Here is a 27,895-nt window from a genome sequence, read left to right on the forward strand (position 1 = left end):
ATTTATTGATTCATGTATTTACAAACACTCTTTTAGAATGTTATAACGATTTCAAAATCTAAATGAACAATATATTTACAAAATCTGTCATGTATAAAATAGGCAGATATTTTAAAATTGTATCTTTATGGAGGGAGCGGGGGGAAGGGGTGTCGTTTCAATGTCGAGCGATAGCAGGGCACTTGTTGTCAAACTTTGGCAACGGTGAGAACATACAAATTAATAGAATTAAACTAAAATATATTCTCACTTGAATTAGTTTTTCTTTTTCTGAATTATTCCAAGAGACTCCTGATATCTTGTAATCAGCTGCTCCTGAACATCAGCTGTAGTCGGGCTGTATCGAGAATACTCCATTGTGAATTCTCCTTTTCCTTGTGTAGAAGAGCGTAATTCGCCAGAGTATCCAAACATCTCGTTCAGTGGCACTTCGGCATATATCGTGAACCATCCGTCGTTACTGTCTATGCTCACTATGATTCCCTTTCGCCGGTTTAATTGACCCATTACTGAACCCTGTTGCATTAATAAATTGTAAGTAAAAAATACACACACGCTTTTATAATTGAACAGTGTTAATTGAATAATCAAAATCACCTGAAACTCTTCAGGACCTGTAATTTCAACAAGCATAATGGGCTCCAAAACTTGCCATGTGCCATTTTCAAAACAATCTCTGAGAGCCCCTTGAGCAGCACATTCAAAAGCGAACTCGGACGAATCTACTATGTGATTGGCACCATCGATCAATCTGAACTTTACTCCTGCTACTTTATGACCTGACAAAAGACCTTTCTCACACATGGTCAAGAAGCCTTTTTCTATGCCTGGAACAAATTGTTTCGGTACGTTCGTTCCTACCGTTTCATCCGAGAATTCAATGTTAATATTTTTGTGAGCAGGCAAAGGCTGTAAATAAATTTGTTTTATCATTCGCTATCTTACCAAAAATTATATTTTGAGCTTGGTATTTTTCATCAAAGAACTTACCTCCAAAACACCTATGACTCGAGCATATTGACCCGCACCTCCCGATTGTCTTTTGTGAAGGTAATCAAACTGGATTGGAGAAACCAAAGTTTCTCTAAAAGCGACTTTTGGTTTTCCAAGTAGTACTGGACAGTTGTATTCACGTTCCATGCGTTGAGCATATATTTCCAAGTGTAATTCACCCATACCAGACACTATTGTTTCCTAAAAATAAAATAAAACTGTGTGAGAAAAAAAAAGTTTACCATTGTATACTTGATGACGAAAAAGGTTAAATCTTGGTATTTACTTTGTTTTCGTTATCCCACACGTAACGGTATGTCGGATCTTCTTTTGTAAATCTAGCAATTGCTTTTGAAAAGTTTTCTCGATCCTTTGTATTTTTGGGAGCTATGGACATGGAAACCACCGGCTCCGGCACATATATCGATTCCATAGAAAGCGACGAATTTTTTTCCGTCACAAAAGTATCACCAGACGCACAATCAACTCCGAATAATGCAAATATATCGCCTGCATAGATTTCATTGACATCTTCCATTGTATTTGAGTGAAGTCGAACTAGTCGCGCAACTCTTACCTGAAAAAATTTTAATTTTTTCACTCTACATCATAAAAACGTTCATGGCGTTTTAAATACTTACCTTCCTTGCTGTCCTTGTATTGTGAATGGTATCTGTCTTTTTCAACATACCTTGATAGCATCTAAAATATGTCAGCTGTCCAAATTTTCCAGCTTCTAATTTAAATGCGAGACCTACAAAGGGATGTTTGCTAGAACGTTCAGGATTCAGCAAAATCTTCTCCGATTCACCTCTGAGCAAATTAATAACATAATCATCAATTATCATTAGTTAATTTAAAGTTTTATAACGACGTGTGTAATTCTTTACTCTTTTTTTTGCAAAAATGCCAAATTTTCAACCTCTCCAGGATTAGGTAGGTAATCTAAAACTGCATCAAGCAGAGGTTGCACTCCTTTATTCTTTAAAGCTGTTCCCAGTAAAACAGGAGTAAAAGTTCTTTTTAAACACGTCCTCCTAATAGCATCTTTTATATCCTTTTCGCTAATGTTAGATTCGGTTAAAAATGCTTCCCCAAGTGCATCATCTACATTACTTAAATGCTCTATCAGCTCCTGTCTTCTAGCTTCCACATCTACAAATAAAATGTTGTTATAACAACAACGACAACAACAATTATAATAATAAGGATAATAGACACAAGATGAGATGATTTAATGATCATACCTGATTTCATATTTTGCGGTACTTCATCTTTTCTAATGACTTCGCCAAAGTTACCTTCAAAATACAATGCCTTTCTGTGAATCAAATCAACAACACCTTTACATTCACTTTCCAAGCCAATAGGTAATTGAAGAAAGGCTGTATTATGTTTTAATTTGTTTCTCAATTGTTCCAAAACTCTTGTTGGACTAGATCCCATCCTATCTAACTTGTTGATAAATGCTAGGCAAGGGACATTATATCTTTTCATTTGTCTGTTTACAGTCATTGTTTGTGACTGCACACCACCAACAGCACAAAGTACTAATATTGCACCATCCAAAACACGCAGAGATCTTTCTACTTCCACTGTAAAATCTACATGTCCTGGGGTATCGATAATATTGATGTTATAGTTTTTCCAAAGGGTATACGTCGCTGCAGACTGAATGGTTATACCACGTTGTCTTTCCAACTCCATGCTATCCATCACAGCTCCAACATTATCTTTGCCTCTTACCTAAATGAATACCCATAAAAATATTAACTTACGTATTAGTAATTTTACTTTTAAAATGTTGATTGAAACGAGGAAATTAATTAATTAAATAATTACCTCGTGCATCTCTGAAATTCGCCCAGTGTAAAAGAGAATCCTCTCTGTCAAAGTCGTTTTACCAGAGTCAATGTGAGCTGATATGCCTATGTTCCTCACTTTATCAATGGGTTTGTGCTCAGCGTATTTTTCGTAAGATGCCATGCACCTTACTTTTACCTTAAAAATAAACAAGGACTTGAGTTATTTCTAAGTATAATTATTTACTTGCTCAATGAATAGTCAAAATTTTGTTTACCCATCTCTATATATAACCTCGCAAAAAAAGCCAAAATAAAAAAAAACTTACTTCAAAAGCAGTTAATGGCAGCTTTGACAGCCTAGTGAAACTCGTTTGGCATCTTAACACTGACGTAATAGTCATTTTTTATTTTGACTTTTCTCTTGCAATCAGTATCTATACACAATCTTTATCCTTAATCGTAAATTTACGGCGCCGCTGCAACTGCTGCAGACGCTTCCGCGTTTCAAAGAGTGTAAAAGAAAACAGAAAAAGAATTGTTGCGCGCACAACCGCGCAAGCGAGGAAGCGAGTGATACTCTGACTCTGATGATAATGCAGATCAAGAGAGAGAGAGAGAGAGAGAGAGCTGCAATACGTGCTGCTCGCTCGATCACCATGAATGCATTCAGTTTCAATAACAAATTATGGTGTAAGCGTAAAGTGTAAAATGGATAACTTTAGTTGGTGTTTTTATAAGTCAAAGATCGCAGTAACAATTGATACGAGCATAACTGTGTACCTATTATAATTAATTACGCTATTTAATCACGAAAAAATAGTCCAAGTGAGTATGAGTAATATTGGCTTTTTTTCAGTAAATTTCCTGAATTTTCTTTAAAGATCATTCTTATTTTTACTTTGGTTGATTAATATGCACTCGTTTATTTTTAGAGAAAATATATGAAAATAGTCATTATACATATTTGCGAGTACCAGAGTAAAATACACAATGTTTATTAAAGTGTTGCACTTAAGACATAAACTACTCAAAATACCAATGAAATTTTTAAGACAATGCAGCACCAATGTAAACAAAGCACCGGTTTCAGACAATAATCTTGATGAATTCAAAGACTGGAAGGAAAAGTTGCATTCTAACATGACTATATATGAGAACTTTATAAGTGATGAAGAGGAAAAATCGTTGCTCGATGAACTCGAGCCTTACTTAAAGAGAATGAGATATGAGTATTCCCATTGGGATAACATGATTCACGGTTATAGAGAAACCGAGTTTATCAAATGGAACGAAGAAAACACCAAAATTATAGACAAGGTAAGGCAAAAGGCCTTCCCTCCTGGTATGCCACAGTTAAAGTTTGTTCACGTGTTAGATCTAGCTGAAAATGGGTGGATAAAGCCTCATGTGGATAGTCCTAGATTTTGCGGAGAAGTGATAGCAACTATTTCATTACTCAGTGATTGTATAATGCGTCTGACATACGTTGGTCATGAAAACGAATATTGGAATGATTTTTTAATACCAAGAAAGTCTTTGTACGTCATGAAAGGAGTAGCTCGTCATAAATACAACCACGAAGTAATTAAATCCGTCAACAGATCGCGACGTATTTCGGTTATTTGCAGATGTGAGCCAGTGTAGATATTAATTTATAAATCATTTTCTGTACGTATACGTATATACCTAAAAATAAATTTTACATTTATGATCGCGACCTAAGGGGACAAAAACAATATTTGTTTATAAAATTGTGTAAATATTATCCACAGTTGACTTGTAGAGAATAGAATTGAAAATAAATTTGAGCCATAAATTATTTTTCCGTAACTCTTTAGATAGCCTAAATTTGTACTTGGCGCTAAAATTTTTATAAAGCGCCACCTGTAATCTTAAGGCTGGATTTAGATTTTTAACCCTAAAAACAGATAGAACATCAGAATAACCCATCAAGTACTGCGAACGCAGCCTTAATTTTAACTCGCACTTTTTTTTGTTGACTGATTTATTCCTACTTGATGTATGTCATTTTTTGCTTAAATTTTAATCGTCAAAAAGTAACATGTGACAAGCAAAACTGCATAATTACAAATAATTACTTATAATAGGCTAAATCAACAAAGTCAACCCAGGTAAGACATAGTATTTGATTGTAAACTTGTTTGTAGGTTAAGTTCTATGATAAATATGCACTAAATATGGTTAATGACTATTTAGTGTTGTAAGTATACACTTACAGCAATTTATAAGAAAAAAAAAAAAAAAAAAATCCATACGCACGTAAGTAAATACAAATAGAAAAGTAATATTAATCACGTTTTCTCAAGATCCCGCGAGATGTCGAGTTTGACAAGTTTTACAACTGCGCTGAAAACTTGGATTCCACAAGTAACATCAGTTCGATTCCGGTACTGGTCTGAAAAAAAACGGCTCGTTAGATTTCACGGATATGAAGAGAAAATCGACCTTAAAGGACCGTTGGCACACACCGGTGGTAACGAAGTCGTTAAACAAATGCCCGTTTATCGTCCAATTGATCCATGGTTGGAAAGAAAAGCATTGTTTGGTCAAAATGATTACATTGACATTTTAGGGACCGAAAATCTGCCTCTCATAAAAACGATGTACAATGTTCCAATGTGGTTGAGAGGTGTCAAGGGCAGAGGCAAAACAGGCAATGAGTTCAAAGTTTTATTAAGAAAACGAAAAATGCTTAAAAAAGGTATTTACCCTATTGCCAGGCCCACTAAGTGGAGAGAATTAAACAAAAGAATAATGTGGCTATGGAAGTTCTTAAACCAAAAGACTAGGGCGACCATGCCGCGTGATTAATTTTAGTGGTACAATTATAGTTGAACCTTACATGTTATGCTTTTCATTCTTTATAATAAATTCACGTAATTCTTTGAATTAATCTCTTTTATTCAAATGGCAAGTGGACCTCATATGGTTAACCAGCAGGAAGCTCATGATGTTAGAAAAGTAATTTGTAACATATTCATAAAATAGTAAATTTATTAATTAAAAATCATGCCCTAACTAGCCATATAAGATATCTATCAATTGCAAAATTATATTAAATATTTGCCTCTCCCGCAACTTTATCCTTGCATAATTAATCTATTACAGCATGTAGCAAAGTCGATTGCTTTTTACAAACACTTTAAGTTTTTTTAATAATGTAAATGATCAGTCGTGTATAAACACAGGCACACAATTATCTGTAAATAAGTACAGTTAAAAATTATGACTAAAAAAAAAAGTCCAAGTGTGAATCTAACATTGTTCATTTTTTCATATAAATACAGATTATCCAAAGGAATTGCGAGTATTGTCCATTGTTATAAAATTTTTTTTTACAATTTATAATGATGGAACGATAATAGGGCCTACCTCCATCATATGTAGACAATTTACAAACTGAAATAAAAACTTTTATTATCTTTAAACATGATTGACATTGAAGAGAAAACCTTGATTTTTATTGCAAAACCCTGTACGGTTCTTTGCCAAAAATCTTGTTAAAATCGAAATAACAGAAAGTTGTAAAAACTTTTCCTGTATTGCATTACTGCAGCAAAAATTACCGAAAATATTTCATACGTTCATTTCTGTTTGTAATACTGTTAAGTCTTTAAAGAAAATCTCGTCTTGATTAGAAGTCAACAATCGCTCATTTCAAAAATAGTATAGCGATGAAAATCGTAAGATTGAACCTTTCAGAGTTCATATTCTATGTACACAAAATTCCGGCAGTCTCATGCATGTTGTCTTCAACAACGATTCTTTCTTCTTTTGTCGTCTAACGAAGTAAAGAATATCTATAAAATAGAAAACTACCGCAAATTTACAAGTGATTTTGTAGAAAAGATAGCATGGTTGTCTCATAGTGCTTGCTAGCATCCAAACTGCGGAGACTGTGTCTCTCATTTGGGTAGACTTGCAATTGATAGGGCTTACCAGTCTTTACAAGAGCATTAATCAGTTGACTCGTGTGATAAAAGTGTACATTTTCATCTATTAATCCATGAATAATGAGCAATCTATTTTCTTCGTCGGGAAATTTATTAACATACGTCAAAACGGAGCCATTGGTGTAACCGTGCATATTGTTTTGAGGCAAATCCATGTATCGTTCAGTGTAACCTGTGTCATAAAAGTACCAAGAAGTCACTGGGGCACCAGCAATCGATACCTGTAATTAAATGTTTGTTGATGAAAAAAATTATTTCACTCCATTTTATTTGTAGCAAACTTTTTTTTTTCAGCTTACTTTAAAAACATCAGGGTAATGAATTAGACCCATAAGACTTAAATAGCCACCGTAAGACCAGCCATGAATTGCAACGCGATTTAAATCTATGTAACCAGTTGTTTTTGCCAACCATTTCAAAACTTCGACTTGATCATCAAGCTCAACGGTGCCCATTCTCCGATGTAAATGACTTTCGAACAAAAGTCCTCGGTGATTAGAGCCTCGTGAATCAATTAAAACCACACAATAGCCTTGGGCTGCCAGCATGTGCATTCGTAAATGCCGCATTCCCTGAAAATTGAAACTTGAAAAAATCAGAATCTCAAAGTTATAAAAAACTTGACTTTTTTTACCTTAAATGTATTTGATACCAATTGTACTTCTGGACCACCATACACATTCAAAATAGTCGGATATTTCGTACCAGGTTTGAAATTATGTGGTTTGAAAATCATTGAATATACTGTATCATTTGACGAAATTTTACAAGTAAAAATTTCTGGAGCAAAAAGATCAGATTCCGGCGTTGATGGTTCTAATAGATACCCAACAGGAGTAAGAGAAATACTTTCGACTGTCCAGTCTGATTGTGATATTCGGAATACCTAAAACGACATAATAAAAACATCACGAGCAAATATTAAGTCAGTCTGCCGATTGACTTAAAATCGCAAAATTCGACTTACCTGACAGGCAGGTAAAGATTTTGTCGAACTATAAACTGCTACCATCATTGTACACTCTTTATTAAAGTACACGTTGCTGTAACTGTAGCCAGGTCTTGTAAGTAATCTTATCTCTAGTGGACGGTGAAGAGATACTGCGTAGACGTGCTGTTCAAGTGGACCTTCTTTTAATCCAATGAAGTAAACAATGGAATTTGTCTCGTCTACCCATAATTCTTTTCCAAGTACTTCCCAATCGCCCTGTGTCAAGGCCACTTTAGATGTATTACGCGGCTGTAAAAATACGCTGTCTGGTCGATCTGAAGATTCTTCCACTCCATTACCAAGACCTTAAACGTTGATGGATTGATTAAGTATTGAATACTAGAACTTTCATCATTTTTATATTTCAACATACCTGCTATACTAGACGTAATGAGATACAAATGTCTAAAGTTTGTTGCTTCACTTCCCCAAATAAATTTGACTTTTGTTGGGTCATCGGATGGCAGAAAGTAAAGCAAGTCGTTGACACTTATCCAAATAGAATTTGTTTCTGAATGAATCACTTGTACACTAGCCGATGATGGCGTGAAATGATTTTCTGAATTATATACATTAGGTGGTGGTTCACAAAAATTATCTATAGATAACAATACAAGTTCTATTCTCTGTTGAGTTCTGTTCAACAGTTGAACCCAAACACTAATAAAAAATAAGAGCCATCGTCAAAAGTGTATTAGAACTCTCTGAAACTTTGCAAAAATCGTGTAGTCACTTACTGTTGACCATCCCGCATCCATCCTGCTCTGACCATATATTCCATCCAAGGAAACATAATGTGCAATGGATACTGCAATTCAAGCGTTTTTACATTATTAATCTGCGATGATTCTGTCACTTCGAATTGCACTAGTTTTAAATTGCTTCTTGCATTGTTCGTTCCTGCTCTTGGAAATCTGAACTCATCAACATCATGTGAATTATCTGAAGATGGAAAACAAAATATCTTGACATCACTTTCATCCACTTCCTCGTAAACTATTCTATACACTCCATCAGAAGATTTGGGCTGCCACCAATAACCAATGTATCTAAAATAATCAAAAATTGACTTAATTAAGAGAATGTGATATGATGAAAAAAAATGTCTAATGAAACTTATTTTTACCTCATGAATTCTTCTTGCATCACATACGACGGGGTTCCTGCACTGAGAGGATCTTCGGCTAAACTCCTGCCCCCTTTCCTTGCAGTTGTTAAACGTTGTGAAGATCCTGTTATACTGTGGGACAAGTATATATCTCCAGAGCAAGTGTGAGCTACTAAGGCATGATTCCAAGGACAAATTTGGGGGCATAGTTTAGCGCCAGCAACAGACATTCTGAGCTCTGATGGGAACAATGGTCCAGGCTGCAATGAAAACAATAAAAAATGAAGACATTTTTTGATTTCGAGAAATGTGAAATGCAAATAAACGAACCATAAATCCAGTATCCACACATTGATAAAGGCTACTTGCAGCAGGAAATACTAATTTTCCGCTTTCTGCATGAATCTCGTAGCTTATGATGCCCCAAGTGGCTAGTCTTTTCCTTTCCCAAAGAAGTTGTTCCTCCTTGGTTAGCTGATTGGCACTGAAAATACTAAAACAGTCAGGTACTCAGAAATAAACAATTTGTCTCTAAAACATACTTTGTAACACCCACCTTTGAAAGTTAGCTTCTATTACATGCTGCCACTGTAGTCTGTAACCATTTGGGTGATCGGAATGAGCAATATCAACGTATAGCAGGGTTGTTTCCCAACCATTGGGTGGTGTACTTAAAAAATAAACTCTTATCCTGCAAGAGACATAATAAATCATGTTTAATGTTCATTGAGATTTTTGCAAAGACTTGATGTCTGTCTATTACATGTATGATATAGTGCGTTGATTCAATAGAAATCGTATACAGACACGTGAAATGGCAAGAGATGATTTTGGAAAGTATCAACAATATGTAACAGCAGCAGTAGCAGCCAACTAATGTCTATTTATAACCCTCGAGTTTTCACAATCACGGCGAATGTATTTTTAGGTATGACTTATTCATAAGAGTACCTTGTATTTTCAAAAGACCAAAAAGTTTAACCACGCAGTATGACTGATTAGGCTGCAAAAAAAAAAAATTTCACCTTGAAATGAGACTGACCCAAGTATACATTACACTATGTTTGGAATCAAGTTGAAAGTTTTTATCCAATCAAATTTTAATAATTCAAAGATATTTTTAATAAGAGGGATTCGTATCGTAATGAAAAAAATTCCATGCTATTTTACAAGTGAGCTATATAAGAAGAAAAAATTCGTTTTTTTACTAAAACTTTGCAAATTTACGTCTTGCATAAGTGCATTTTGGGCTAAAAAAGTACATCGGATGAAACTTTCTTGAATTACAAACTTTTTTCCAGAGAGTAAGTAACGAAAAGATTTCAGATGTAAAAAAATGTTTTCTTGCCTGTTACGAAAAAAAAAAAAATAATAAAAATCTTCAACACATTGTTTTCCGTGGAAGTTGTAGTTATATATGAAAAATCCACTTTTTTGATGTCATCCTAACGATCTATCAAAGAAAATCATGTTACTTATTAATACCATTTTTATTCTGCATTTCAGGAAAATGCAATAAATACAAAATTCTCACAATCCCAAACTCTTTTTGCATGGAATAAGAATTCGGAAAGTACTCAAGTAAGTATGTCGTAAGTAAAAACTTTTGGTACTCTGCCATGTAAGCGAAAGCAGTTTTTTTTTTTTTTTTTTTTTTATAAGTTAAGCCTCTTGTTGATTTCCACACAATCGAACGTGTGTCGCGTATCTATACTTAACAATGGCCAGCAGCTGGTAGCTAAACTGAGAACAAGTTGCTAGCCGGTACCTACAGTAAGATAAGCGTGCTGTATACGAATACACAAAAAATACAAACCTGCCGTCAGGTAAAGTTCTGAAGGTGACGGATCCAGGCACCGAGCCCGCGGACATGCCGGAGAACCGCCTGCGTAGGTCACTGACGACACCCCGAAGCTCGTTCCAACTCTTACGCCGAGCAGCGTCGTCGTCGTCGCTGCCGATGGTGACTAGTCGGGGTTCACTCTCGGCCTCATCCTCGGCTTCCTCACCCAGTTCGAGTGGCTGTTCCATCGGCTCGAGTTCACTGGGCCCACTGAAATTGCTGCTACTCCAGGTCAGCTTTGGTTGTTGTTGCTGCTGCTGCTCGTCCATCGTGTATTTCACTGTTGCTGCTGCTGGGGATCATTCGTCGTCAGAGAAGGTTGGCGTACGACTCCTGGCATGCACATCATCAACCGCTGCGGGTTACGGGCATGTTCGGCAAGTCTCCGTCGAGAGAGTCCGATGGCAAGAGCTGACGATATACGTTACAACTTTACTCTGACTCAACTGATTGGTGATTGCCCTGACTCCGAACCCCGAACGGCCCGAACGTCCGAACTGTATATATATACTTACAGTGTGTACGTATATGTTACAACTCGATAAGATAATGAACTTTGGGGTATGTTTACATGAGGTACAGCTTGTGTTTCTCCAGTGAAGATACACAACATTTGGAATCTTGATTTTATTTTCACTTGAGCCTTTTGAACCCATGGAGGAAAAATAATTTATGCAATCTTATTTACTTAAGATTGGAAGACCCCGGCAAAGTTTAAATTTACTTTGGTTTTAAAAATCTCTAAATAATATGTTAAACTAAGAAAAAAAATTATTCACCGACATTTTAGTAAGAAAGCATAGTTACAATATACTGTGTTCTTAATATAATTTGTAAAATAACAATTTACAACTTTTATACATACTTATAAGACGATGGTCGGTAAGCTGGGTCACTCACACAATCTTACGGATGTCAACATTTAATGCCGACAAAAAGTTTTATCTTGCCTATTTTTTCTTTAATAATAGCAAATGCAATAATTCTATTACAATAAAATAATTTTTTTCATAGATTAAACGATTATTTTGAAAAATTAATATTTAAATATAATTCAAACTTTGCCGGGTCCGTCCAATCTTGCATGTAAGCGCAGCCTTCATATGCAAAAATTAAGGACAAATTTTGAACCTTTAATATCAGGAAGAACAAAGCCCCACAACACATGTACTTAAATAATGATTTGAACCGACAATAATCAAATGAAAGAAAAAAAGTTCAAAGAAATCCTTAATTTCAATATTTCGATAATTTAGAAAAAATCTCGAGAAAAAGAAAAAAATTAACCACTGCTAAAAATAAAAATGGCAGTGACGCTTTCATCTCCTCAGTCGATTTTTTCTTCAGCAGCTTGTTCACGCCTGGTTTGCTTAAAATTTCGCGCTTATCTTATCGAAATCCAACTAAGGCATTTGTTCACCTTCCCTATATACATACATATTCTCTCGAGACACATTACGTGTACATACGATCGGCTCATATTTTTACCCACTTAACTCATTAGTGGCTGTGAACTAAGAATAAGGAAGGGGGGAGAGGGGTCAAGCAGTCTAAGCTCCACTGTTGAAACAATGGTTACAGCATCGACTGTGCATACAAATATATCAATATGAACCCCAGATGATACAGAATATATATATATATATATATATTTTACAGTGTTTTCCAAGTACATCGAATTTTGTTTATATCAGCCTGACTTGCTGAAAAAAAATCGCCATCTATTTGGGCTCACGCATGAAAAATAAAACCTACTAATAACAAAGATAAACTTACCTAGATATTGAAAACTTGGTAGCAAAACTGGTACAAGTAGCTTTTATTAAGCGTATTTAATTTCGATAAGATAATACGCGTTTGTAACTGAATTTCGTAGAAAACGTTAGTTATCTTTATTATCTGAGACGCAAAGTCTTCCAAAAAATATACATATAATAATGATAATAATACTTGAAATAAAACAAAAATGTCAGTGTCTAATACCGTTTGTTACGATAAAAATATTATTTTCAATATTCAAAATAAATTCTTACCAAATATGACCAAATATGACCAAATTTACAAGTCGCAAAATACTTAAGTACGCAGATTTTTTTCATTACACATTTGTGTTGCAAAATGTCATCTATAAAATAGCTTTTTTTTTTTTTTTTGTTTCTTCTTGTTCGGTAAAATCATTTGATTTTTCATAGAGAACATCGAAAAATTTTGCTTTTCGTAATGCCTCAAGTAAGTCTAGACATTTTTAAGAAACTTTCCCCTCATATTTTCCCAAATATTCCATTTAAATATACATATATATTATCTGTCAATTTATAGGTAATTGGAAATAAGTCATTTGAAAACATCTCAATTAAAGCTCACCCGTAAAAATTCACAATAAAATAGTTAATGAAAAGTAAAACGGTTCAAACCATCATTTTTTAATGATTATTATCGAAAAAATCGTTCACAACGAAAAAGTGTACAGTATTTTGTACGTACGATTGCAATACATTCATTATTCGTATACGTGTCTATCTTGAAAAAAATCATCAAGCAAAAAAATATAATTATGGAACAAAATTAAATGTTCTCGTTTAAACTTTAAAGTCAGTCTATATATCAACAATTCCGATGGTAATTAAGTATAATTATAACAGTATCAGTTTTGAATACCATGTGGTTACTTTTCAAAATCTTAAGGGTTTCATTTCATTTCATTGCAATCAAAAACGCCCATGACTAGGTAGTAAGTCAGTACCATTGAAAATAATAAACTGGTATGATAATCGTGAAAATTTTTTAGTTGCGTGAATTCGATCTCGCCCGGAGCTTTGACAGTAGAAATACAAGCGACAGTGCAAAAAATTCTGTCCGCATAACCGCTATCACTATCCGCTTATTAACGCAAAAATCCATGTCCCAGATGAAAAATTTTAAACGATCACGTAGAGCTGTCAAGCTATTAAGTTGCAGCATGTAAATATTTCACGTTTTTTTCAAGGAATATTACAAAGCTCGAAAATAAGGAATGTTATTTATTTAATAAATTAAAGTGTGTAAAGTATCAATTAATTGGATAGTTATTAAAAATATATCAACCTTGTACAGGCAAACTCTTTCCTTCCCATGACATTGGTATTCATCCATCCTAATCTTTCTTTTGTGTCAACCCAAAAGTTGTACGACGAGGACAGGATGCTTTGGTATTTATTCCATTTGCAAGTTAAACATACATGTTTAGCGAGCGTGTTCGGCAAATTTTGAATTTTAAATGGTAAAACAGAGCACGCGTCTGATCAACACAGTTGTATCTCGAACCCGAGCCGATTCCTACTTAAATCGGCATTATATGCAGCTGACAATTTAAATTCGAATCTTTGACTATATACATACTTATAGCATGCTTTATTGAAAAAAAAGAAAAAAAAACTGCAAGTAGAATTTGTTGGATAGGTATATCACACGCACGAACTTGGCACCAAGTGAAAGTGCGATCAAACATATGCTAGTGCTGTTTCTTGGATAAACATGCAAGACTTTTCAAAGGCCAAGATTATTTAATCAGGTCAGTCGCCTGGCATTAAAATTTGTAAAAGTTTACCAGAAAATAATGGCCCCAAAGGAGAACTACTGCCTGAAACCCCAAAAGTACAGTTTTTGGGATCACTTTGACTGGAACATGAAATTCAGGAAAAGGATGATGAAAAATTCTGAGGTTAGCGTGTCCATAATCTTTAAATTTTTCGACCAAGTTTTGTTTTTCAACAAATCTCAATGACACATCGCAACACCAATAATTTTATAATTCACCAGTGTCCTGGTGTAACAATGAGTACCATTTACAAGTACATCAGTGGTGGCAAGTGAACAATAATTTAACCATGTTTAGGGTGTAGATAAATTCATGTACAGTTTACAGACAGGCGCGAACAACAAAAGTATTACTTTCATGAAATTTCATTATTCATCATCGCGACTGTCAGGCCAAAACACTTTTCCAGAGCGCTTCAGCCCAGCTTCCAGTTGAAAACAATTCACCCTGCATGCGCAGCAGCAGAGTAACCCCCCCTGTAATTTTGGGCAAAAAGTTTCACCGAGTCAGCCGTGCAGCAGCAGCAGCAGCAGCAGTAGTAGTAGGGCTAAAATATTTATCGAGCAAAAGCTGCGGTCTGCATTATGCAGTCGTATGTGTGCGGACCCCCGTGGGGGCACCTCGTCCTCATCCTCTTCCGCCCCTGGAATTATATGGCTGCTGCAGGCATCGTATAGGAGAAAAGAAAAAAATACGGACGAGGAGCGCATGATTTTTAATCTTTCATGCGGGAACATCAGACGCCCTCACCTACTAGCTCTCTCTCTCGTTTCATTTTATTTTCTTCGTTCCATTCTCGCGCTCGATGTCTACGTATAGTATACATGAGCGCAATGGCCAAGTAAGACGTGCTTTTTTTCCACGCTCTCAACTTGCGCTTTTTCTCCGTATTTTAAGTTTAAGATTTTTTTTAGACTATACAATCTATGGAAATGTATTACAGATGATGTTACAAAACGTTATATCTACATCAAAGCGTGATTTTGGTTTAGACAAACAATAAATGTAGTTTTTTCATTTTTGATAAAAAATGTACTTTGGGAAATTTCAAGGGAAGAAGAATATATTATTCACATTGTCTAAAAAATATTTTTATTGTATAAAAAAATTTTTCTCTTTGCATTATATTTACATATGTGTAAATAATGTTTCTTAAACTAATTTTTTTTTTTTTTTTTTTTTTTTTTTTTTTCATCACGATTCATTATGTATTGAACATACATAAAATTCGAAATAACGCGTAAAGTTTATACAAAAACTTTTTTTTTTATCTGTAACTAGTAAACATTAACAATAAAAAATAGTGGAACCCAACTTTTTTTTTAAATCTCGCAATTCCATACCGCTAAAGAGATAGTGTAAGCAGTCTTTTGATTTATTTAATCACCTACTTTCAAGGATTGTATAGGAAAATGTTAGTTCTAAAAATTTACGTGTTGAATTTCATTAATGTATTACTTCCTAATTAAAAAACTTTCTATCGACTGAAAAATTAATAAATAAAAAAAACTCATCTACATTATAATTTGAGCTATTGATCATATCACCAAAACTAAGAATAATAATAACAATACTAAACATAAAAAAATTTGATTGTACGGAATTTGTAAACTCTAAACTATTAGAAAAAATGGTTAATAAATTGGCTTGAAATGTTATAGCTAATTTGTTAATTAAAAGTTCTAAAGATAAAACTAATACAAATTAAACTTACTTTTCATACCTACCTTGATGACCATACAATACTTTACAGCTGGTACTGAATGGGATTCTAAGTTCATTGAATCGTGCAGTATTTGCTCAAATAAAGTCTTGTAAAAAATTTATAAAAAATAACAAAGTAAATTTATCAGTTATCAAAAGCTTTTACGCAATTACGGAATATTAAATGATTTTTCTATTGAAATTTTAAAATGTACTCTTTTACTTACTACTCTAAAGTAAAAATTATCGGAGTCAACTAGTTTGATACATATATTAAAATAGATAAATAAACAGGATAAATTACTTTTACTTTTGTCTATTAGGATCTTAATATTTTAATGATAGAGAAAATAAAAACTTTAGATTAAAATAAAAAATATTTATATCAGTATATTCGACTCTAATGTAAAGGATTATGTTATTCATATAATCAACCTGTGGAGATTTATATAGTAACTAAAGTTACACTATTGACATTACAATCGTTGAATGTGTTGATCAAGCGTTCAAATAAAAAAAAAATAAAAAATAACACTTCTAAATCAATAACAGTTGGATTTTCTAAAATGGTAGGGAGATTATTATTATGGGTATAGGTACTATTGATTATTATTGATCCATCAGATTTATTTATTATTCATCTTTTTTTAGTTATGTTAGATTCATAACTATTAAACTGCAGTTAGAACTTTTTGCATATTTTAAGGCGCTCGTTGTTATGTTATTAACGATGATACTGAATTAAAAACAAGGTAAATGAATACTGCGTTTTTACTACTTAAAGACGCATACAAGTTCTGACTACTCGAACATTTAATTATTACTTTATAAGGCTGAGATCTTGTGGTTCTTCCACCAAAATAAGTTTACTTACTGACTTACAAAATAATTTTTTCCTTTTATATTATATTAACCTATGCAAAACGCTTTATTTGACAATGTAATTGCAACGTTTGGTTCAGATTATTATTGACGTCTTTTTTTTTTCTTTATCAATATTTTTATGAATAAATAGAATTCACATAGGAATAAATAAATAATTAATTATATAAATTAAGTACTCGTACCTAATGACTTTGTATGTAAATATATCAATAAAATAAATCTATAAATTATAAATTAAAAGGACACGAGTGGAATTATCGTCGATCACGTAGCTATTATAAAGAGGCTAATGCGACGCGCTAACCCGTCGTCTAAGATTTCCTTATTTTATTTTATTTTTCAATAGATTATCATTGTTATTCAATAATTAATTTTATTTTTATTTTTTAATTCATTATTTTTTGGTTTCTAAAATTTACTCATAAAATTGCGTATTCAACCAGACTTTTTTTAGTGATATGTAATACGTAATACATCGCTTAAATGACACACGCTTATCACATAGCGAATCAATCTCTACTGTGTCCTCTCACCTATTTTAATTTTAAAAAAAATTCTCCTTAATCATTTAATTTTTCTCTCACTCTTTTTCAAAGATAATAGTATGTTTTGACGACCAAGTTCGGCGCTTTTATTTAATTTTTTTTTTTTTTTGTTTTGTACAAAATCAATAACTTCCATTCACAGACCATTACACGGCGTGTTTTTATACTCAAAACATTCGGGTGACCAGAACGCTTAACAACGCTATACCATGGTAATCGCCGCCGCATTCTTTCCTTTTTTTTTCACCACTTTGATAAGTAATCCATTCGCTAACAGCAGAGTTAGTACTTACGTCTATGTTCGTTCGCACTGCACAGTAAACTTAGAGTCGTCATTGGAATAAGATTGAAAAAATATACATGTACGATGAATACCGTAATATTCTTAAAAGTATATAATATATGTATATGCTTATATAATCAATAATGTGGTTGCACAATATTCGTTATTATATTTACAAAGTACATTGTTTTGCGCATCCTTTCAACGCTTGACATAAATAATCGATTTAATTATCGTCATTTCGAAAAACACCGTGTCCCTTTTTCATTACGATTATGATTATACTACGGTAATCTTTACTTTTTTTTTTTTTTTTTTTTTTTTTTTTCCCCAAGAATCCAAAATCAATGACACCAAATTCATACTGACGCAAACGACCATATTTGATCTTCGGGCGCCAGTTGAAAAATTAATCTCACTAATTTTTGCACGCATTTGTTTTTAGAGATTTTCGCTCTTGGAAAATGTCTCACAGCCTCGAGCTGCTCGCCAACCGAGCTCATACGACCCATAGACTGGAAGATAATACGAATTGGTATATAAGTATGTAATATTATAGGAACAAAGGGGGAGGGTAAAAGAGGCGGAAGTGAGATAATGGCACATTTGTATGAGATTCAGTACATATATATACACATATACTTAAGACACCTTTCGTCTTTTATAGGTATAAGTACCACGTTATATGGGCATACGCGCGCGCGAGCGTACACACACACTCACAGAGTGTATCCAAAGGTCGACGGCTCGATGGCTTTCGCGAAGACTAGAACGCATTTATTTTCTTTGCTACTTTGTTTCACTGTTTTCGTCATGTACAATTATATTATATTTTATGATATTAACGACATAGCCGCAAAATATTTCATATTAACTCGCGAGTACAAGTACACTTCAGAGCGATTCGCAAGTCAAAGCGCATCACACATGACGTAATATTATATAATGATGTATGTGTGTGTAAGTGTGTGTGTGCGCGTGTGCGCGTGTTTTTATGCCGTGAGCGTCAGATCATGTAAACGCCTACACGCTGCGTAAACGTGCTGAGGTTTGAAAGAAAAGCCAGCTCCGTGATTTGACACAAGACAATACCTATATATTATATACTTGACTACATGGTATTTATTATATAACTGCAGTTTTAATTGTTAAATTGAGAAGATATAATATTGTGTGTACGCGTGGCACTTTCGATCAGCGTATAATGTATGTGTTGCGCCTCGAGGCTGCTTCTTCTCCCTCGTCTCGTTTCTTCTCTCGAAACAGCTTCAAACAATATATTCGACACACGGGAGGGGAGCTTGGTTTACTAAGGGTAGGAAGTGGCAGGTTGGGGGGTTAGACTAGATTCATTCCTAATGGAATTTTTTCTCATAACAGAAAGCTTATACTTGTCGTTAAGCCGAGAAAAAGGGGCCCGCTTTTAAAAACGGCCGCCAACTCTGCCGCCCGTGTTGGTATATATACACGTAATATCACTGTGTGTATAATAATATTATACAAGTTGCGCCTATATCTATCTAGGGTTTGTATTTTATATGATGTGTAGGTGAATATATATGCATGATAGTAAGTAAGTATAGCTCTCGCTTACGGCTGCACAGCAAAGGTCTTCCGTACCGCCCTTTTGTCGTCCTGCTTCTGACATTTTTTCAATCCACTTGACCTCTTTCCTCGCTCTGTTTGTTCTTTCGGTTCTGTTCTCTCGACTCATCATCGATTTATCCATCGCCCGAATTTTCATCGAAGAGGGGGGGGGGCTTTTTTTAAACCAACTTTTTAATGTCCCCCTAGTAGAGTTACAACTCGCAAGGGTGCGTAAATGTGAATAAAGAACGATGGCACACTGGGTAGGTACTGAATGTAATACGTTTCGGGCACGCTTGCGGGAGAAATTTTTCATCGCTGCAGCAAAGTTCTTTTACCGGAATTGACGTATATTTTATGAATGCGCAAGTTGTGTATGAAATTGAGCACGCGACGAAAGTGAATTTACAGAAGCCAATGGGTAAGAGGACCGTTTTACTGCACAGCCCAGCGCTCCACGCGTCATACATATATAAAGGCTCCAAGCTGACCTTTTTTTCCCGAACACATTTAAGGTTCATCCCGTTTTTCCGTTGCGTCTTTTTTTTCTCGAGCATATATTACCGCACGTTCGGTCAATAATTTATTGTCATAATCGAAGGCGCGCACTATGTGCAAATATAGTCGCATCAGATTTTTTTTTTTTTTTTTTTTTTTTTTTTTTTTTTTTTTTTTTTTTTTTTATAATATCTGATCCAAAAAATTTCATCCCAAACACTATGTTTTTTTCTCGCATTTTCGATCGATCAACAAAGTTATAAAATGCTCACACGCACACGCATTTCTCACGCAGTGCGTAAAACGATTATAAAAAAAAAAAAAAAAATCTACATTTCTCACGAGATCGAAAAAAGTTACAGAAAAATTACATTAGCTCCATTATTGGTCTTTCCAACTTCAGTTTCGTGATAATATCATCTCGTCACGCACGATTTACATAATATCTGCGTTACTTTTTTTCCGGCTTCTTGTTTTCTCCACTGGCTCCTCCAGGAGTAAAAGCTTGGACTCCCTTTCTCGGTGTTTTCTTTATTTTCCCTGATATTTACTTTTAATTTTCCATACTTTTTTTTCCCCATTTCGTCAAACAATTGCCTCTAAGAATATCACGCACAATTTTAATGTTGATGCCTCATAGTTATCATAATTACTGTTATAATATATTGTTTGTATAGTAATAAACATTATTGCTTATTTCGTATTATTTTTAATAATATACGCGCAATAAGAATACTAGTCAGCGTCACAGACTGACCGGATATATGTTTTTAAAATTTTTTTCATTTTTATTTTAAACGTTATACGAGTATATTTTTTTTTTTTTGTCTTTCAATAAAACGTATTAAGATAACGATATTTGAAAAGTACTTTGTCATTCTTAATCTTTATATTTTAAATATCAATGCTAAAAATGCTCAAAGTACAACAATACGCATATTTTTATGATATGTCTATGTTTAATATGGTACCTAAAGTCATATGGAAGAACGTGTTGCCGTTTTATTTATTCCTCATTCTTTCATCGTTTTACCGGTGGTTTCGAAAAAATTGTACGGTACGCGTGTGGGTCCCATAACGTTAAATATAATTGCTTAATCATGCATTTTTAAAAAAATTTTTTTATATAAATATGGATATAAATATGAATACTATTTATTTTAATTTTCAACTCTCATACCATTATTTTTATTGTTTGTATACTTCGTCGCAAAAAATCGTAAACGATTGGCATCCGTGCCCCATTTAATTTACGAACACGCGTTTTCCATCATCGTTATACTCTCGGCCCTGCAGCCACGATTTTTTTGAGCTTTCGTCGTCTCTGGCCAGCGGGGCGTGCTCACGTGTAGAAAAAGGTCGTTTTCGTCATTTATAAAAATGATACTTGAACACGCTTTCGCGAGAAAAGGCATCGTTTATCGAGCAAATTTTTTATCACTGCATCGTCAAATTTTTTCTTTTTTTGCATCTTGGATTCATCTACAATCTACTATTTTTATATAAGTACTGTTAGTCTTTTTTGTATGACTATTAGAAAAGTTTACCTTCATTTTTGCCCTTTCATTATCTTTTGTTACTTTTTTTCCGGCGGAAACATCCACGGTTGCAGGCAAGAAACTACCAATTCAGATTTTTGTTAAAAAATATCCCAGCTAATTCTTGTTTATATTAAATCAATTAGTCCTAATTTTTTTTTTTTCTCATATTATGTTGTTGTAACAAAAAATTTTTAATTTGTCACTTTTCATAAATAGACTTGTAGGGACAAAAAATACTTTTAAAGTTAAGAAGCATTTTCTTTAACACAAATCTGATATATTTTTATCTTGCTCACAACAGTCGATAAATTTGTTAAGAATACATATAAATTCAGTATACACAAGATTATTGAGTCTGACGAAGTCAACGAAGAAAGAAAAACACAAATCAGAAAAAGAGAAGCGTGCAACACTTGAGCACGTAGGTATGTATATATTTGTACACGTTAACAACTAAAGGCAGTATTAAATAAAAGTAGTAATGTAAAAAATCTATGTATTAGTGACATTTACTAAGAAAAATTATGACTCAAATGTATATTATACATAATAAGTGAACGCGAATACAAGCAAGCAAGCAAGCGAGTACACAAGCATGAAAGTCAGTTCAACAGAGCTATTTACTACGTATTAGTGTGTATCATCAAGATCTTTCTTTTCTATGATTTTCATCGGCTGTCTTTGTTAATTTGTCAGAAGTTAATATTTTACATAGTTTTTTTAAAGCTAACTTTTCAAAGAAACAATATTGAAAATCAAGGGTATTTTGACAAAAAATTTCAAATAATCCAATTAAGCGACAAAAACAATGGCTTGAACTCTTCTAATTATCATAGAAATTAGAAATTTCAACTTTTTTTTTTTTTTTTTTTTACAACGATTAAAAAGGTGACGAGGACACCCTTGATGTTCTCTCTATCTTAACAACATCACTCATTATAGTATCACATTGAAACGCAAATCTTCCATGTTAGCTGTGTCACACTTGCAAATTGTCTAAAACCACTTCAGTGAGATAATATAATACACAGATACTCTCGTGTCCTTTGATTAATACTCAATAATAATAATTATAATAAGAATAACGAAAAAGCGCGAGATAAATATGCAATACGATTATCTAAGTAACTAAACGACTTCAACTATGAAAATTCAACACTTCTATGTAGCCAAAGTACTACTAGTTATACTTTTTTATATGTATAATTAGGTGTATACTTCCTTACCTGATTGCGAATATTTTGTTCCGTCCACATAGTTGTCTTGAAATCTGCAATAAATGCTACTGCTGCTGCTGCTGCTGCTGCTGTTTTCTGCTCTACATATTTGGTATATGCATATAGATAAATCAACAAAATTAAATAAAAGATCAAAAAAATTTTTTAAATGGTGTGTACAGAAGGCAATGTACACACACACACTCGCGCGTATGTATATATATATATATATATATATATATATATATATATATATATATATATATATACACACGTATGTGTGTGTGTTTTTGTGTGTAGAAAAAAGAGTATATATAAATATTGCAAACACACTGACCAACACAATAAATATTACTTAGGCGTATAAAAAGTAGAGGAGAAATTATATGAGAGGAATGATATTCGAGTAGGGAAAGTGAAAGAGGAACGGAGGATAAGGTAGAAATTTTCAATAATAATAATAATAATTATAGTAATAAAGTATGAAAGGTAAATATTTAAGTGACAGATACGAGGAAAATACACAAACATGTTAGCTACAAATAAGTTTTTAAACTACTTTATTGGCAATTTCTCTAGGCATGTCGACTAAACTAAATTACGGTTTTATCGTATCGGTGTTAGTGAGTGATTGCTTTTGACTTGACTTAACTTGCTTGTAAGTGAGTGAGTCTGATCTCCATCCATACGTACACAGGAGGCTACATACATGCGCGCAACTCGACATTCGATTTTTCTACAAAATTATTATCTCCTGCCAGCCATATCCGTATATTATACTTATACTTCTCTCATTGCCTTCAATAAAACCGCCACAGTTTTTATTATCTCTTTTCACTGTCTCTCGCTCTCTTCCTTCCTATCTTTTTTTCTTTTTCCTTATTTATTACCTTATTATTCGTTTCAAATTTTACTAATTGATTACTACTAATTATTACTACTATTGATTATTGCTTTCGGAAGCTAGATTACGGAAGAGTCGAAAATATACAGAAAAATGCATGCATTTTTTATATTTACATACGCGTGTCTACGCATACATGACAAGCGCGTGGGTGCATACCGATACACGAATATTTTTTGTATTTTACACACGCACGATCACGTGCAATATGCGTACACCCGCGTATGAGCAACGGCCCTTGACACAGAAGCTCGAGTTATCATCATCATCATCATCATCATCATCACGATTATCAGACTTGCTTAAGAAAATAGGAGACAAAGATGTGCACATGGCATACCTGTTCGCGGGCATAATATTTAATAATAATTCACACGGAGTCTCAGCAACAAAAGCTGATGTCGACCCCTATGAGTATGTTGCTCTGTTTTTCGATTGATGTTACCTTTAAAACTTATGATTAGTAAAACTCACACCTTCTCGGCGATTTTTTCTCTATATTAATAATTGTTTGTTTGATGATTATTATTTTATAATAACTACCCGCATAAAAGTTATGTTTGGCGAAACTTTGGCCAAGCTTGGACAAAGTTTCGCAAAACATGAACTTTTGCGCAAGTTTGGCCAAACTTAAAATTTTTACGCGAGTATTACTTGCAATATTTTATTTTCTCCTTCACACACTTAAGTATTTGCTTCAATTGAACTAATTATTTTTTAGTCTACCTCTTTCTCTATTTTTCTCAAGCTCTCGTGCTTCCTCTCTTTTCTGTCTATTTATCTATCGACTGTTGTACACTAGATACACGATGAACGTTAGTGATCAATGAGAGAATGTCGAGAGATGATATAACCACGTGGTGAAGATGATGGTGATGCTGTTTTTAATAGAGCTAATTTGCATGGTCACGAGTCGTCTAAGAACGATAGTAGTAAAAATTGAACTGTTTTTTTTTTTTTTTTTTTTTTTTTTTTCGTTTTAACAACGTGTACACAACAACTACTACGGTAACAATAGTAATGTCAGCAGTAGCAGTAGTGTTGGTTAGCGAGAACAATAGTATTTTTTATTATTGTTATTAGGATTAATTACAAAATAGTGAGGAACGCTCATAAAAGTAGTGCTCCTGCTGACTCATTATTACAAAGTAGTGCTTCTGCTGACCTATTATTACTGTTTTTATTCTAGTTTCTATTATTATGTTCATTTTATTTAAATTTATTGTTCTCGTTTTGCTTTTAAATTTCTTTTTTATCGACTTCGCATTTTTATAAAGCTACAATCTCTGACAATCACAATGCATTTTGTATTTGTTCATTATTGTTATAAGTTATTTATTTATTATTCTTTCTCAACAAGAGTCCCTTAATTTATTTCAAACATTTTTTTATCTCAGAATATCGTAAAAATTTGACTTATCCCATGTATAAGAAAGGCGAGAGTCCAGAGAAATGATCATCTTCATCATCATTATCATCATTACGTATTATAATTATGTTATAGTAAAAAATGAGTATTGACAGTTTTTTGTAAAAATATAAATCATAGCACAGAAATGAAAGGAAAATTAATCTAGATAATTTTTTTTTTTTTTTTTTCAATGACTATGATAATGAAAGTGATGTTAAGATAATATACATCATTTAATAACCGACATGCTTCTCGCAACTAAGATCCTTAGGATCCTACTAATACTATAATGGTTAGATTTCAAACTACAAATGCTATGGAACATAGACAAACAAAGGAAAAAAACAATTATTATTACATATTAATATAAATATTAGTGAGTTTTTGTGGTGTAAAAAAAAAAGATGAAAACACGTAGTTGACAAAGTCTTACATGTTATAAAATTCTGTGAGAGACCAAAAAATATCAGATAATGATAAATAAGTAACAATTAAAGTATTGGCGGCTAAAAGTGGTTTCGGACGTTTAGAAGTGTGACGAAATTATTTGAATCATATTAAATAAAATTAACCGCAATGTACGTACGTACCTACGTAAGTGTGTATTCATAAGTGTTTGTATGTATGTATATATGCATGTCTTTATGGACCTAATTATAAGTTAACTTGCCTAAGTAAGTAAGTGAGAAAGTAATTAATCGAGTTCGTTATCTCTATGATCCTTTATTGTTTAATCGATAATCTTAAGGCTTAGATGTATATCAATAACGCGCACTTAATATATACTTAAACTCGAATGCCGCGACCGCAAAAAGTACTATTACCTCTAAATCAAAAGTCGTGAGGGCCAAGAGGATTTAGTATTACTCGCGTTAAGAGTCAAGAGGATGAAATAAATTGTACGAAAACTAAGTAAAGCCTCGCAGTTGCTTGATTAAAACAAAGGTAAGAAATAAAACAAATACCTCGACGCAAATCTATTGGAAAGAAAATCATTCGCCATGGATCGTAATTATCAACGTGAAAGGGAGAAAGATAAAACCTACAAATTACAAAAGTAAAATTACGCAATCGCGCGCGTCAACTTTCAACTTTAGATAATACTACCCGCTGCGAACGATCAAATCAGATGTACGTGGTTTATTCTTGTTATTGGCTGTTTCAAGTCAACTTTTTTATCAGGCAAGAAGAAAAAGTACGCAGGAGCCTTCGTATAGAGTATTCTCGTGCCGAAATTCTCGTATCGTTCGCCGCGTTTCTCCCCCTCTTAATTTTCTCTTAATTTTAACGCGAATCAGCTGCAAATAACACAAGAAAACGAAAGGGCAAAAAAGAGAGATCGCATTCAAGTGGTAACCGAAGCGGCGGATAGGAAACAACATACTACTACTAATAATACTTAAAAAAATGAAGATAGCCGACGAATCGCGATTGAGTACGATAAATGTGTAATGTCGGTTCTAATAATATCAGTATCATGTAATAAATAAAACGACAAGAAAATCAAGGTAGGCGAGGTAGGCTAAGTACGTAAGGGAAGAGCCAAACGAGGGTTCTGCAGTATCGTAAACGCACAATGGAGGAAGGAGTAGGAGAGTACGTGTTACATAATTATAGGAACCCTAACGCGTCGCTGACAAGAGGCTACCCGCTGCTGCCACCCATCTTGTAACGTATGTGTACATGCAGAGGAAAATAATGAAAAGGAAAGACAATTAGGGCCGGACTTGTTCGTCGAGACGGATAAACAAGTCGATCCGTACAATTGTACTAGTACTATACTGCAGCAGCAGCAGCAGCAGCTCTCTCGTTGATTAATAATTAATGTTCAGAGTAGTGTTGTTCCAGTCTTTCTCGAGTATCAGCTAGCGTTTTTTCAAGCGTCGCGGTGCACATCCCTCGCACGAGGCCGCGAGTCGCGCTTTTGCCTCCAGTACGGATAGTCGGGGTCAAAGGGCCCCTTCGCCGGTCCTCGGGACGCTCTTTGTATATATGTATATTACGTCGCGCATTAGACGTACATGCCCATACCGTACATGGAGCCCCAGTCGACCCCCTGGAAACTCGACATGTCGACGTTTGTGAGAGAGTAGCCCTGGTACGGGTTGGGAGGTGCAACCCCCGCAGCTGGAGAATTAGCCTGGGGTTGGCCGTGGTTCTGGTGCGCCGCTGGATTCTGGGGCATTTGGGCGCCGGGCGCAGCAGCCGCGGCCGCCGCCACCGCCGCCGCGGCCGCCGCCGCCGAAGCTGGGATCGGATAGGGGGCGTACCGGTAGGCTGAGAGGGCCGTGGTGGTGGGGTAGCCGCCCGCGAACAGCTTGCCGTAGCCGACGACGGCGTTCTGGACCTGAGCCGCGGCAGCGGCGGCCGCGGCGGCTTGGACCTGGGCGGCTTGGGCTTGCGCCTGGGCGACGAACTGGCTGACGCCCGGTGCGGGTAATGCGGGCTGGGGGGCCAACCTGACACCGAGGGCCCCGAGGACGACGCGCTTGTTGAGCGCGAGGGCGCCCGGCTGCACGGCCTCCTTCGGCTGGGCCTTTTTACACTCGACCTTCTTGTTTTTGATCGTGTGGAAGTGGATCTCGCAGACGCGATCGACCACATCCTCGTTCTCGAAGGTGACAAAACCGAATCCCCGGTGGCGTTTGGTCTGCTGGTCCATGAGCATGACCGTCTCCTCGACCTTGCCGAACTGGTTGAAGTAGGCCTTGACCTCGTCGCTGCTCGTGTCCTGGCTGACACCCCCGACGAAGATCTTCTTGGTGCGGTTGGCTTGCTTCGCTCGGTTCTTCGGGGTAGCGTGTTTCGGGTCGATCTTTTTGCCGTCCAGCGTGTGGATCGGACACTTGAGGACCTTATCGACGCTGCTCGGCTCGGCGAACGTGATGAATCCAAAGCCACGGCTTCGCTGTAACACGAACAAGGGACAAGGCGGGATGAGCCCCCCCCGGGGGGGGGAGGAAGAGTTGTTTTTATTAATCGAATCTCTCTCTCTTCCTTTTTTTTTTTTTTTTTTTTTTTTTTTTTCA

At 34.8% G+C, this 27,895-nt stretch overlaps 5 protein-coding genes across 9 annotated transcripts in view; 2 read left to right on the forward strand and 3 right to left on the reverse strand.

Annotated features, from left to right (window-relative positions):
- On the reverse strand, positions 1-3,304 carry mEFG1 (mitochondrial translation elongation factor G 1). The gene is made up of 9 exons (XM_014359949.2): positions 3,125-3,304; positions 2,836-2,994; positions 2,241-2,739; positions 1,884-2,148; positions 1,635-1,806; positions 1,280-1,570; positions 991-1,194; positions 598-909; positions 1-516 (listed from the first exon to the last, which is right to left on the reverse strand). The coding sequence occupies exons 1-9, from the start codon at positions 3,197-3,199 to the stop codon at positions 256-258; spliced, it is 2,238 nt and encodes a 745-aa protein (XP_014215435.2). The 5' UTR covers positions 3,200-3,304; the 3' UTR covers positions 1-255.
- A 146-nt stretch (positions 3,305-3,450) lies between these two features.
- Positions 3,451-4,564, forward strand: LOC106644443 (RNA demethylase ALKBH7, mitochondrial). 2 transcript variants are annotated; one of them, XM_023391356.2, is made up of 3 exons: positions 3,451-3,623; positions 3,731-4,115; positions 4,174-4,262. In XM_023391356.2, the coding sequence occupies exons 2-3, from the start codon at positions 3,789-3,791 to the stop codon at positions 4,177-4,179; spliced, it is 333 nt and encodes a 110-aa protein (XP_023247124.1). In that variant the 5' UTR covers positions 3,451-3,623; positions 3,731-3,788; the 3' UTR covers positions 4,180-4,262. The 2 variants fall into 2 exon arrangements, with proteins under 2 accessions (XP_023247124.1, XP_014215428.1); XM_014359942.2 differs by having other exon boundaries at positions 3,731-4,564.
- Positions 4,565-4,760: 196 nt separating this feature from the next.
- On the forward strand, positions 4,761-6,264 carry mRpL51 (mitochondrial ribosomal protein L51). Its single transcript, XM_014359933.2, has 2 exons — positions 4,761-4,930; positions 5,126-6,264. Exon 2 carries the CDS (start codon positions 5,136-5,138, stop codon positions 5,628-5,630), a length of 495 nt encoding a protein of 164 aa, XP_014215419.2. The 5' UTR covers positions 4,761-4,930; positions 5,126-5,135; the 3' UTR covers positions 5,631-6,264.
- On the reverse strand, positions 5,796-11,184 carry LOC106644435 (dipeptidyl peptidase 9). 2 transcript variants are annotated; one of them, XM_014359932.2, is made up of 10 exons: positions 10,688-11,184; positions 9,428-9,562; positions 9,202-9,355; positions 8,890-9,131; positions 8,501-8,812; positions 8,137-8,423; positions 7,740-8,068; positions 7,407-7,658; positions 7,072-7,344; positions 5,796-6,993 (listed from the first exon to the last, which is right to left on the reverse strand). In XM_014359932.2, the coding sequence occupies exons 1-10, from the start codon at positions 10,981-10,983 to the stop codon at positions 6,646-6,648; spliced, it is 2,628 nt and encodes an 875-aa protein (XP_014215418.2). In that variant the 5' UTR covers positions 10,984-11,184; the 3' UTR covers positions 5,796-6,645. The 2 variants fall into 2 exon arrangements, with proteins under 2 accessions (XP_014215418.2, XP_014215417.2); XM_014359931.2 differs by having other exon boundaries at positions 9,202-9,364.
- Positions 11,185-23,399: 12,215 nt separating this feature from the next.
- Positions 23,400-27,895, reverse strand: part of msi (RNA-binding protein musashi) — a 79,118-nt gene continuing 74,622 nt past the window's right edge. For all 3 annotated transcript variants that reach the window (XM_089590158.1, XM_089590159.1, XM_089590157.1), the window contains one exon: positions 23,400-27,774. In XM_089590158.1, coding sequence (XP_089446284.1) covers positions 26,878-27,774 — 897 coding nt within the window. In that variant the 3' untranslated portion in view covers positions 23,400-26,877. The remainder of the gene's footprint in view (positions 27,775-27,895) is intronic.

The sequence above is a fragment of the Copidosoma floridanum genome, unplaced genomic scaffold, assembly GCF_036245765.1.
Source record: "Copidosoma floridanum isolate Cflo_tuat_1 unplaced genomic scaffold, Cflo_Japanese_pri ptg000012l, whole genome shotgun sequence".
Lineage (NCBI taxonomy): Eukaryota > Metazoa > Arthropoda > Insecta > Hymenoptera > Encyrtidae > Copidosoma > Copidosoma floridanum.

Coding starts and splice junctions, on each gene's coding strand:
- mEFG1 (XM_014359949.2), bottom strand. CDS start 3,199: ATGACTATTACGTCAGTGTTAAGATGCCAAACGAGTTTCACTAGGCTG. Junction 2,740..2,835: donor GAATTTCAGAGATGCACGAG/GTAATTATTTAA, acceptor GTATTCATTTAG/GTAAGAGGCAAAGATAATGT. Junction 910..990: donor GAGTCATAGGTGTTTTGGAG/GTAAGTTCTTTG, acceptor ATTTATTTACAG/CCTTTGCCTGCTCACAAAAA.
- LOC106644443 (XM_014359942.2), top strand. CDS start 3,789: ATGTTTATTAAAGTGTTGCACTTAAGACATAAACTACTCAAAATACCA.
- mRpL51 (XM_014359933.2), top strand. CDS start 5,136: ATGTCGAGTTTGACAAGTTTTACAACTGCGCTGAAAACTTGGATTCCA.
- LOC106644435 (XM_014359931.2), bottom strand. CDS start 10,983: ATGGACGAGCAGCAGCAGCAACAACAACCAAAGCTGACCTGGAGTAGC. Junction 8,424..8,500: donor TGGATGCGGGATGGTCAACA/GTAAGTGACTAC, acceptor ATTTTTTATTAG/TGTTTGGGTTCAACTGTTGA. Junction 6,994..7,071: donor ATTACCCTGATGTTTTTAAA/GTAAGCTGAAAA, acceptor ATTTAATTACAG/GTATCGATTGCTGGTGCCCC.